Source organism: Stenella coeruleoalba, assembly GCF_951394435.1.
Source record: "Stenella coeruleoalba genome assembly, chromosome: 11".
NCBI lineage: Eukaryota > Metazoa > Chordata > Mammalia > Artiodactyla > Delphinidae > Stenella > Stenella coeruleoalba.
In genome coordinates, this window is record NC_137157.1 from 100,506,201 (window position 1) to 100,518,306 (window position 12,106).

Below are 12,106 nucleotides of genomic sequence, written 5' to 3' on the forward strand. Positions count from 1 at the left end.
CATGTTCATTTTTTTTGCAATTGATTTAAACCAATTCCCTTTAAAAAAAAAACCTTTAGTGAGGAATAACTTTAAGAACTGGAAGCAGCCACACTCAGTGATGGGACTTGCAGCTCAGCAATTCTGCTGATGCTGGACTCTTCTGAAAAATATATACGCTCACACAGAAACTGCTGTCATGCTTAGATGCAAAAACAATGACAAGCCATGAGGTCTAAAAGGGGATTTGACACCAGTCCTTAGACCAGGAATCCCATATACACACAGCGCCTGGCCCCGGACCTGGCACCGTGGGGGCGCGTGGGCTGTGGCTCCCTCAGGGGCCGTGGGACACCAGCTTTCCACCCCGGAAGAATACAGCCCAATGTGTAATGGTCCCGTCAGCTCTGACATGATATTAGGTTGCTGTCTTTTTAGAATACATTATCCTCTAAGGAGTTCAAGTCCACAAGGGATTAGCACAGAGTCAGGGAAATGCCAAAAGGAAAACCTGCAACCCCTTTCTAGGAAGAGTAAGGTATTAACCATGACAACATCTCTACTTTGGAATCTCTCTTTCCTGGATTGACCTTAGGGCACCTGCAGAGCATCGGCCCCGCCCTGACCGTACTCCGGGCCACGTCCCGCAGGAGCCCCACAGAGGCCCGGGCGGAGAGCAGAGGGCTGTGCACCTGGCCGGGCCGAGGGCCCTGCTGCTGCCGGCTCCCACCGGGCTTCACTGGAATCGGCTTGATGAGATTGGGGTTGTCGTAGATGGCGGACGAGCTGCTGATCTGTTTGGGCTCAGGACAGGCTTTACACTGAAATGGAAAAAAGAACCTCATTTTTGGTGTAGAAGAAGCTTTAATCTTTTAAAAAGAACGCATCTTCTTGCTCTTTATTTTATCTAGTTGGTACTTAAAAAAAATAGATCTCCATGTACAAAGGAAAATCCCTTACTCTCCTCTGATATAAGCTACGTTGGAGTATAAGTCAAATTCAGGTCGAATTTTTCTTAGTTTGTGCAATTCCGTGCCTCGGCCTGCAGGACCTGGAGGCCCTGAGACGCGTGGATGCCTGAAAGGGGGCGCGTCGCCGGGAAGCAGCCGCAGTCTCCCGCTTGCCCTCCCGGGATAAACGGTGGAGGAAGCGCCCACTCGGTGCCTCGTCTGGGCCGCGGGAGGGGTCTGCGCGCGCCTGGCAGTTGACTGAAGGCTGCAGCACTGCGTCCTCACGGCAACCAGCCCTTTTTAGTCGACAAACCAGAACGTCAAGCCGACCCAAACCACTGATTTAAAAATCACTAACATCATCTCTATTTAACAAATGGCTTTTTGCACAAACAGAGCAATTCAAATCCCAGTGTTCGGAGCCGCTTGCTACAAATTAGAATCTCTAGAGACGAGAGACAAGCCTCATCGTTCCAAACCCTGCGTCATTATCACACATTAATCTAACCAACATGCGATCGCTCACACAGTGGCATTCGTAACAGAGAGGGCACAGCAGTGATGTCTGGGTTTCCCTTGTTGAAACACCAAATAAAACTCACCGTAAAACACGGCCTTCTACACTGTGGACTCCGCGGCATTGTTAGTTTCAGCTGCACAGTTGCGCCCTCGGGCCAGGACACACCTCACCGTCCAGAGGTGGAGTGGCTGCGAATGCAACCTTGTCCCTGGGGGCCCGCGGTTCCCGGTGTGCTTTATGGCTATTGGCTGTATTTTCTACTCAAGGATGTAGGCGCCTGGGGCCGTTTACCACCACGCTCACTTAGGCTTGTAAAGTTAACTGCACAAAGGACTAATTATTTTCTGCCAATAATTTGTATATTTGGCACGAGTATTGAATGGCACGTGAAATCACTTTACGAGTCATAAAATATCATTTCTAATTCTTAGGTGAGTGATGGCTGCAGGACCCACTGGCCTGGATTCTAAGATGTGGATCACCAGCGCAAGACAAGCGTGTAGCCTCGTACAGTCACTGATAAAATGTTGGCGTGAAAAGCCTTTACCGCCGGCTGGCCGCGCAGAGAAGTGGCCGCTTGGCTCACTTCCGCGAGTGGCCCCGCCTGTGTGCAGGGACCCTGGGTTGCAGACTGCTTCACTGCGCACCCGCTCGTGTGGGCCGCAGACAGCTACCCCCGAGGAAGATGGTCGGAAGCTGCTTTCCGTGTCACTAGGACGGGCGGCCTACCAATGAGGCTTCACTGTCATGTAGAAAGTGCCCAGAACGAGACACCACTGATCTCGACAGTCTGCAGCTCATTTTCCACTTGTCCAAGTTTCTATGCCTCTCTCGACCCAAACACTTTAAACTACTTGGAAAAACATGCAGGGTTTGAGAAAGTATAATGGGTTCTTGAGAGTACCCGGGCCTTAACAACAACGTCACATGAGCCCGTGTTATCACACAAACACGTGGCCATGAGGGGAGAAGAGTCGGGGGGAAAGTACACTAGAAGTGCTAAGAGCAGACATCTTTGAGTGGTAGGATTGTGGGTAGTTCTGTTTTCTTTCTTATAGGCTTGAATTTTCTCAGTGAACATCAAAAGACACAGTCATTTCTTTAATTTCGTAAGTCAGAACCATAGCTAGAGGACAACTATTCATTCTTGCCTCAGGCCACAAAACACAAAATCATCTTAAATACAAAACAGTCCACTTGTTCTTTTCTTTTCTTTTTCTGCAGTATCGTTGACTTGCAATGTTGCATTAGCTTTAGGTGTACAGCAGTGATTCAGTTACACACGTATAAACATATTCTTCAAAACAGTCCACTTCTGAAGGCTCAGCACGTAGCCCCGTGGCCCAGGGCCGCTCTGGCCCGGCTGCTGCCCCTGCTCACCTGCACCCCAGCCCCGAGCCTAACCGGGAGGAGGAAGCCCCAAGTCACAGCACTGCTACTTCACAGCAGAGCCACAGGAAGTTGTTTCTTCGGGGAGAAAACATAAAATACCGGCCAAAACAAGGTTTTTAAATTACTTTATTAACTTTGCGTAAAAAGTTGTGTCACCAGGCTTCACTTTATCCGTATCATCTTCCTCCAGCTCCAAATGCTTCCTCCTCTTACTTTTTGGGATTTTCACACATTTACGCGGTTTAGAGTTGGAGAGGCCCTCAGAGGTCATTCAGGTTAACACGCATCCAGACCAGTGAGGTTCTTCTGTAACATGCCTGCTAGTCATCATTCTGTCTCTTCTTGAAAACCTCCGCTAGCAGGAAATCCACTTCCTCGCGGCAAGAATCCTGAGGAAAGACTGTGTTTCCATGTCCCCTTCCTGCACCTGGGGCCCGGCCCACTCCTGTTCCCCACACTGTCTGGCGTGTCCGTGTGTGTTGGGAGAGCAGATGACACTGCATAAGGCAAGGATAAAGCAGGGCTTCCTCGCACAAGGGGACTCCTCGGGGGCAAATACACCCGGTGGGCAGATCAGAAACCACACGAGGGACAAGGAACACGGGAAGTAGGCCTTCAGAGACGTCACCTGTCGCCAGGTACGTAAGGGAGGAGAGGGCCAGCCTGCGGAGAGGCGGGAAGGCACTTTCGGGAAGCAACACTGTCACTCTGTTTGGGAGGAGTTCCCAGCGTCTGCAGGGGCAGTGGGAGCCCAAGGCAGTGAGGCTGGAAGGGTCACCCGAGACCGCGTGGCAGGGCGCTCGGAGGGGCCCGGGGCTTACACTCTGGGCGGTGAGAAACCGAGAAGGATGTGGACCAGGGCTCACAGGACCGTGCAGCCACTTCTGGATGTGATGTGGCGTCACCTGGCCTGTGACGGCGGAAGGAAGAGCTTCTTCTGTTATCTATCGCACAGTTGGAGCAATGAACATTATGCATATGACATGTATTTGAACTTATAGAAAAGCAGAGTCTGCACACTGATTAGACCTCTGTCTTCCCTTCATGTCAACACTGTCACGGATAGAACGTTAGATAGAACGGATAGAACGTTCTTTCGACCTCAACAAGTTTATGCACAGCGGGAGAGGCTGCCGTGAGTGTAACAAATGAGGAAGAACAAAATACATTCTAAAGGGTGACACACTGGTGAGTGCAGTGGAAGGGACATCAATCTGAGTGAAGAGATCTGGGAAAACTCCCTGTAAGAAGCGGCATTCTTCCTGGGCCTCGAAGGAGATGTAGATTCTGAAGGGCAAACAGAATAGAGAAACACTGCGAGCTGTGGGTACAGTACAAAGTGATGGCCAGAGGTCAGTCCCCGGGACCGGGCACCGGTACTCCTGAGTGTGCGTGAGCTCTGCGTTCAGAGGCTCAGGGAGCAGTGCATCACCCGCTCCCATCCCCGGGCCTGGAGACAGGCTCAGCAGCCCCGCAGGGCCCCCTGTTGCAGAGGGTGCCTCGTGATGGGCGGGCGGGAAGCAGAAGCGAGGGCAGAGCTAAGGCTGCAGCCTTTGCCGGGGTCTCTGCACTTTAGGACGGGTGTGTTTGAATCATTTCAGGGGCTCCAGATGACAGGAGTGGCCCTGATACGACAGGGGCGGAGGACTCTCGCCCCGGGGTAGGCGGGCAGACAGGGCTGGGTCTCCCGGTCACAGGCACCCTCCTGGCTAGGCCTCTGGTATCTCGGAGAATTGGCTGGTTGGGGAGGGACAGTCTCTCCCCAGCTAGACTTTCAACAAGTCAAAACATCATAAAATAGAAACAATACAGTATGTGTGTTTGCGTCTGTGTCTGTGTGTTGGGAGGAGGGAGGGAGAAGAAAGAAAATAATTTTTCTTCAGCGTTTGCATTTCTTATCTATACTGGCCACTGTTATTGCCGTCGTCACAGAACCTAAGTTCCTCGAGGGCAAAAATGGCGCCTTTAAGATGAATCTTCACTGCGCCTGACATAGTACAGTTAGTAAAGTATAATTAAGTCACTGGGACGTTTTTTCACGGCTGTTGAAGAATCAAACAAAATAAAAAGCGGATCCAGAGCTTGCTGTTACTGGCCGAAGCTGGGGAGAAAGCAACTGGGTCGGGGCCGTGACAGGGCGGGCAGGCGACACCGCGCTTTGTTCACATTCGTTCAACAAGCCCTCGGGCGGGCAGCGCTGACCACCTTCGGGACTCGCCCAGAGACGCCCGCGGGGGTGTCTGTGTCCAGTAGTGCGGCCTCTGGCCCCGCCTCCAAGGCATGCGCAGAAGCCTGGCGGCTGTCCCCGAGGAGCCCACGCCGCACACGGCCTTTCTGACTGCTTTCTGGTGTCATTTAACTTGTTTTCTACCTGCCCTGTTCCCCTCCCCTGTCATTTTCTGTTAGCGCTCAAGACTTAGGTTCAGGATCATCTCTTCTGGCAGGAGCACTTCCAGGCGTGCCGCGTACTTGACGTTCGGCCACTGTGCGCGGCTGCCCGACCCGCCCGTGGTCAGGTTTCCGTCCGCCTTTCTCACAGCACGAACGTTACTGATGGTCCGCGCCTGACTCAGTTACTCCACCAGGGCTTTAGGCTCTGTCATTCCGTCCACATTTAACAGCTGGAGCTCCGTGGTGGAGAAGGCCTTTCCCGCATCAACCTGGATTATCCAGTGCCCCTGGCCAGGCAGGATAAATGCTTAATTCTTTCCACCGACCGCCGATTTTCAGAGGAAGGGGGTTGGATGTCCTTCCTACTGCTAGTGCCCTAGTACCACCAAGGATAGCCATGATTATTCCACACAGGTTGTGCTCATTTCTTGTTAATTTTATCCCGAAGAATTTTATATTAATTTGTTGCTGCTGTCAATGGGGTCTTCTTATTGGAGGCTATTTGTATATACGAAGGTTACTGATTTCCTGGGCTGCCTTTGAATCCACTTAAAAGCAAACAGTGTTCAGCCTACTAAAAGCCGATACAGATTGTATTTCTCCTGCACTTTTGTTTGACGGGAGGAACGGCGCCAAGTCCGTCTCAGGGCGCAGGTCCCCACCGTGGAGTTTAAGCACACATCGCAGGGAGACGAGACTCACCTTTGCGTATTCGTCTCTGGCCTTGGTGAGCATCCGCAGGATGTCCACCTCCTTGCGATCTCCCGAGCCGAGGCCCACGGGGGACGCTCCCACTGCCGCCCCCGCTCCGTGGTGCGCTTTCAGCTGTTCGTACTGAGTGAGGCTAGAAAAAAGGAAGGGAAAGCCACACCAGAAAAGCCAACTCAACACAACCGGTGTTTGAAACAATCCAGTTCTCACCCAGTTGTTTTTATCTTGTCATAATCACATTAGAAATAAGACTGCTGGAACTGAAAGAAGAAACATGGGAGTTGAGGTCCCGAGTACACTGCCCACACGGACGCCTCCGGAGTGGGGAGGGCCACCCCCGCCCGGGCCTGCTTTGTACAGAAAGTTAATGACGCGTGGCCTGTGGCAGCTGTCACACAGCCAGGGCAGGGCTGAGCAGCTGGGATGGAGACCGGTCGGCCTTGCAAGGCCGAAAGTATTCACTACTGGTCTTTCTCAGAAGAAGTTTGCCAACTCCTCACTGAGAGCAGTAGAAAGGACTCGTGTGTTGCTGAGGAAACCCAATTTAGGGTTCTCAAGCCCTGGGCAAACCGCACGGCAAATCGGGCGTCTGCCCCTGGTTCCAAAGGGCCTTGAAGGCAAAGCGCGGCTGATTCCAGCCCCTCGAATCCTGTGGTTTAGAAACACAGCGAAGGTTCCACCCCGGGAGAAGGTACGAAAACATAGCAGTGAGCAGCGCCTTCTGCTTTCCTGAAAACAACACAGACGGAGGCCAGGTCGCTCCTCCGTGCTACAGCGCGGCTGAGGGGAACACTGCCCGCTGCGTGGACTCTGACCGCAGCCCACGCTCCTTCATAATCGCCGCGACGTTTACGGGGAAGGAGACCTGAGGGCTCGGTGGGAGGTTCAGTTCTAAGGGAGGACGGGCAGGGAATCCACACACGTCGGCGGCTTGTTGCTCACCCACGACCAGTTCCCAGCCCCGGCTGTGAAGGAATCACCGGGGAACCTGACAGTCTTTACGTGGCCTCTTGGCCGGGCAACGGGGTGGTTTTTAATCTGCGTGAGATCCTGCTATCGTCATCCATTGCACAGTTTACAATAACACGGGTGTTCTAGGAACTCGCTGTTATGGTGGTAAATGCCAGTTTGAGCACAGCCTAATCACCACCTGCGGTTACCTAAAACGGGCTCTGGCAAGCTAGGCTTTTCAGAAATCAATCCTATTTATAAACAGTCCCCCCCACATTCCATATTCTGGGGTCACTCTTTAGCCAGTTCCTCGACCCGGGATTTAAAGTTGAAAAATGGTTCTTCTGCAGACGGAGCTGCTCTGTCGGAGCCGCGCTGGCGGCAGGCAGACCCTGTGTCCGGCCGAGTCCGGTCCTGGGTCAGATCCAGCACGTGCAGGAAACTCATTTCCTTCTGGGGCTCTAAACCATCTGCATAAGTGCAGGGAAATAACTGCGTCCCAGTGAGCAGGCCTGGGGCTCAAGGACCCGTGAAAGGGGCTGATGGATCCCAGAGGAGACGGCGCGCTGACCCGGGCCTGCTCTCGGGGTCCTCAGGGCAGCGAGAGCGGGACAGGCACAGTCATTTCAGTTTCCCCCAGTGCAGACTGGGGTGAATCACAAGGCCTCGTGAGATTAACAAGAAAAGAGACTAGTAACGAGAGAGAGGCAGACAGAGAGAGGGTCTGTCTACTGATCACTAAATCAGTATTAGCTCAGATACTCCCAAAGGAACTGAAAATACAGACTCTCCGAAGCCCTCGCAGGGTCAGAAGGGAGGGAGGTCTGAGCCCCACGGGCAGCTTTCAGGGCAGGAAGGATGTGGGCACCCCAGAGAATCTGGGACAGCCTTTTAGAAGGGCTCTGAATGTTCTCTTCACTGAGATAAACTGATACCTTTCCAAGGGAGAAAGCTGCTAATTTACAAAGGAGGATAATATTAAGGTGAACTACCATCTGGAAAAATTCATATTATAGATTCTGCACACGTGCAGGAAAAATGAGGGGAACCCTTCTACACAATAAATCTTACCTGGTGGAAATGTAAAACATTGTCATTTATGTTTATTTTTCATTTATTAAGTAATGGTGAATGTGTTCCTAACCACGGCGAAAAGGACTGCTGTCAGAGACGTGCTCTGTTTAGATTACAGCGTAGCTGCGTACACTTAGAAACACAAAGCACCAGGTCCTGACAAATACTCAGCCCGCAGCACTTACTTTTTCATAAGCTCTGCAATTCTTTGGCATTCTTCCTTGTCGTAAAACCAAATTCCATAAATGGACACTGAAAAAAACACATCAAACCAACCATGAGCATCTTCAAAACTACAAAATGGAAAGACATTCACTTTCCATCTTGAGGGAAATACATACTTCTTGAATAAATGAGACCAGTCACTGGAGTTCCAGCTTGAAAACCTCGCACTGGGGCTTTTTAGGCCCACAGAGAACACACGCGCGCGCACAGACACACACGCGCACACACACCTGAACACAACAGGCACGCGGCGAGTGCTTCTTAAGTGGATGAACAGACTGAAAACGAGCCTCGACTCTAAGCTCCAGCCCTGAAACGTCCCTGCCGCCGCAGGCCCGGCGCACACCCACGCACGCTCGTCTTCTTTGTTAAGTATGGGAAACCTGAAGCACAGATTAGGCCTGGAAGCCTCCGTCCCTCCCCCTTCTCCCAGGAAGGTGTTAGTAACTGAAAGATCGGCTTTGAAAGCCCTAAGTGAGGACACAGTGCAGGAAAAACAAAATTCAGTCATCAGTCTCTGACTTCAAAGGGTCTGCACGTAATATTTACAACTGTTGAAAGATGAGGTGCAACTCTGACTGCATGATTTAGTAGTGAAAGAACACTGTGGCATAATGGAGCTGCCACTGATTCATTTAACAATTTTCAAACAAATTATAAACCTTAATATGTGCCTGTCTAGGTCATTTTTATAGCAAAGGCTAAACAGGTCCAAAATACATTTATAAATATCTAGTGGAGGATCTGGTGGCATTAGTCATATAAAGAGTACACTAACTATATATACACGTTAAAAACACTTCACTGAAAGAGCTGCCACGTTATGGTTGGGCGATGAAAACCAACGTATTTTTAAAAGAAATTATTTTAAAAATTTAGACTTACAAAATATTTAATTATATGACTATAATTTGGTCATTAAAACAGCTGTGATCTTTTGACAACTTTTCCCCCCACTCACCTGACCAGTGACTCGGTGGGCGTTTCTGCTTTGTTAGTCAAGATTCAGAAATCAAAGGGTACCGGAGATGTCGCTTTAGTGCTGTGTTAAGCAGATGTCTTTAAAAGGACCCTATACATTTGAACTATCAACTTGCCTAAAGGGGGCAACGGCGTCAACTTCTTGTGTGATTCGAGCACCAGGAATCTTTATCTTACCTGCGTGTGGGGGGGGGGGGGCGGCAGCTTTTTCTTGATGGAACCATTGTGTCCTCTTAGAAACACACACACACACTCCTCTTTGATACATGGATACTCTGGAAAAAAGAACGTCTGCGTTCTAAAGCCTATGCGCTGAGAGCCTTAATATCAGAAAGAAATTCTTTCATCTCAAGATCATTAAGCGAGTCTCTGAGAACTCGATTCCAGGCCGTTCCCGGTCCATCAACCCTAATCCCCAGCGCCAGCTGCCCCAACAGCTTCCCACACGCCGACCCACCTGCTCTGTGCTCCCCTGAGCGACAGTGGATCGGATCACCGACATTCAGCGACTAAAATATCCGAAGACGTTGTATGTTTTGGAGGCTTTAAGCCTCGTTACAAAACCAGGATCCTGCTCTATTCTTTGGTTAGAGTGAAAGCTTCCTTTCCCTGGAGATGGGACTTTCCAAAACTATCAAAGCAGGAAAGAGGTAACAGAGGAGAGAAGCACACAACTAAGAAATTCGAAGCCCAGTAGCAGGGGAAGAACAGCCATTTGTGTCTCTTCAGTAGAACATATAAGTAGAAATATTCTGGGTGCCATTTTGGGGGATGTTACACATTTGTGGCATTTGACATAAGGAACTAGGTTCTCATGAGGACTGGATGCCAAGGAAACTGTTGATAGAAATAGAAAGCGGTTTGACGATGTTATTACTACGAGAAAACTGAAATGCAGATGGAGGGGGAAGATGCTGTGAACGCATCTCTCAGATGTTGAAGGGGAGGAAGGGAAGGCTGGTCTGAAGCCTCATGGAGACACTGTGGAGATTTCCTCAGGACCTGACCATTTATCTCTAAAGCAACGTGACTTTAAGATTAAAATGGGGTCATTTTGAAACGGTTCTTTTCACCCCAGTTAATATGCAGTTTGAATGTACAGTTTAAATAGTCAAGGAGGAGAAACAGATTTACCAACAGTCCTGGCTCCTGAGAGCAAAGCAAGATAACGGGTAGAACTGGGCCTAACTTTTTCTCCTTAAAATAGTTTCACAGAGAGAGCCACATTCCACCGCAGCTCCCGCCTCTCAGGCGCACGTTTCCAGCCGGGACAAGCCTATTTCTGTCCTGAGCGAGGGGCACTGGAGCAGCTGGTGGTGGCCCATGCAAACCAGAGCCTGTCACCGTCAGGGAGGTGAGGAGCCGACGGGCGGACACAGCCCTCACGTCTCACCCCCAATTCTCCTGGGCGGCCACGGGGCAAGGCTGGCCTGGGTAGGCAGCAGGCGCCGCAGGGAAGAAAGAAGACGGCCAGGTTGAAAAGGACCGGGGAAGGTGGTGTGGTTCTGGCATTCTCAAACTTGGAGTGATCGCCGTCACCTGACACGAGGCACAGCCTCGCGGGGCGCCGAGACGGGACCAGCAGAGGTGCTCTGAGTGCTCTGGGACCCACCATGCTGCGAGCCTTCCTCCCACCCACCACGCCTGGGTACCGGCCGCTGCCCAGCCGCCCCGCCGAGGTCCAGGTGGGCTTTAAGGGCACTGTGGTGTGTGAGGCTCAGCTCAGCTGTTCCTACATCACTCTTGGAGGTAAGAAACCCCACAGTGGAGCAAAGAATAGGAAGACCCTGAACCACCTAATGATGCCCACATGAGACTCCCCGCGCTAAGAACACGTTTGGGGGCAATCTTCTTCCTGTTGATGAACACAGGACTTCAATAGCAGAGCTGTGAAATTCTGCCTAGAATTGCCCTGTCCTGGTTTACGTCACGCTTTGGAGATCTGGGGTTGAAAAAAGCAATGTTTGAGGCAACAGGCAATGTACCATCGCCTGATCATATCTGTTAAAACACCATCTATTAACATCTATTTTCCTCTTAATTCCGCAAGAAAGATAAGGAAAGCAAATTTCCATGTTAGATTTCATGTCTGAATATTGTAGGTACCACAGACACGAGGGAGAGCAAGCTGATGGTATTTGATACAAATAGTTTCTGCTTTTTTAATGTCTCTAGCAGCAAAATCCAAAGTTGATCAGATTTTCAGAGGCTAGTTGAGAGGGTCACAGAGGGAATGGCAAATGTCCTTGACGCACCTTCATCGGGAAACCTCTGACTCTCGTTGGCATGGTGCGTGAGTTCGTTCTGGAAGCTGTCTGGGGATTTACCTCTCTAGTTTATGTTTTAACAAATATTTCTATAAATCTCTTCTTTTAAGACATTTGTCATTTGTTCCATATTTGACTTCAAATAACTTTCAACTCCAAATCATGAAGGTGGCTTGCAATCTTTTTTTTTTATGACTATAATTTTTTTTTAAAAGTTATTTATTTTATTTATTTATTTTTGGCTGCGTTGGGTCTTCGTTGCTGTGCACAGGCTTTCTCTAGTTGTGGCGAGCGGGGGCTACTCTTCGTTGCGGTGCGCGGGCTTCTCATTGCGGTGGCTTCCCTTGTTGCGGAGCACGGGCTCTACGTGTGCAGGCTTCAGTAGTTGCAGCACACGGGTGCAGTAGTTGTGGCTCGTGGGCTCTAGAGCGCAGGCTCAGTACTTGTGGCACACGGGCTTAGTTGTTCCGCAGCATGTGGGATCTTCCCGGACCAGGGCTCGAACCCATGTCCTCTGCATTGGCAGGCGGATTCTTAACCACTGCGCCACCAGGGAAGCCCCGGCTTGCAATCTTTTAACGATACTCATGCTACTATTCGTGCAACTTTAAAATACAAGGCCTATCGCCATACAGTTAGCAAGCAGATAAGACATGACTGTGTGG

The 12,106-nt window shown here is 50.5% G+C and overlaps 1 protein-coding gene across 1 annotated transcript in view; it reads right to left on the bottom strand.

Moving 5' to 3' along the window:
* DCP1B (decapping mRNA 1B) overlaps positions 1 to 12,106 on the bottom strand; it is a 50,806-nt gene that overhangs the window by 6,375 nt on the left and 32,325 nt on the right. Inside the window, exons 4-6 of the mRNA XM_079938601.1 lie at positions 8,154 to 8,220; positions 5,935 to 6,076; positions 672 to 800 (exon numbers count right to left, since the gene is read on the bottom strand). Coding sequence (XP_079794727.1) covers positions 672 to 800; positions 5,935 to 6,076; positions 8,154 to 8,220 — 338 coding nt within the window. The remainder of the gene's footprint in view (positions 1 to 671; positions 801 to 5,934; positions 6,077 to 8,153; positions 8,221 to 12,106) is intronic.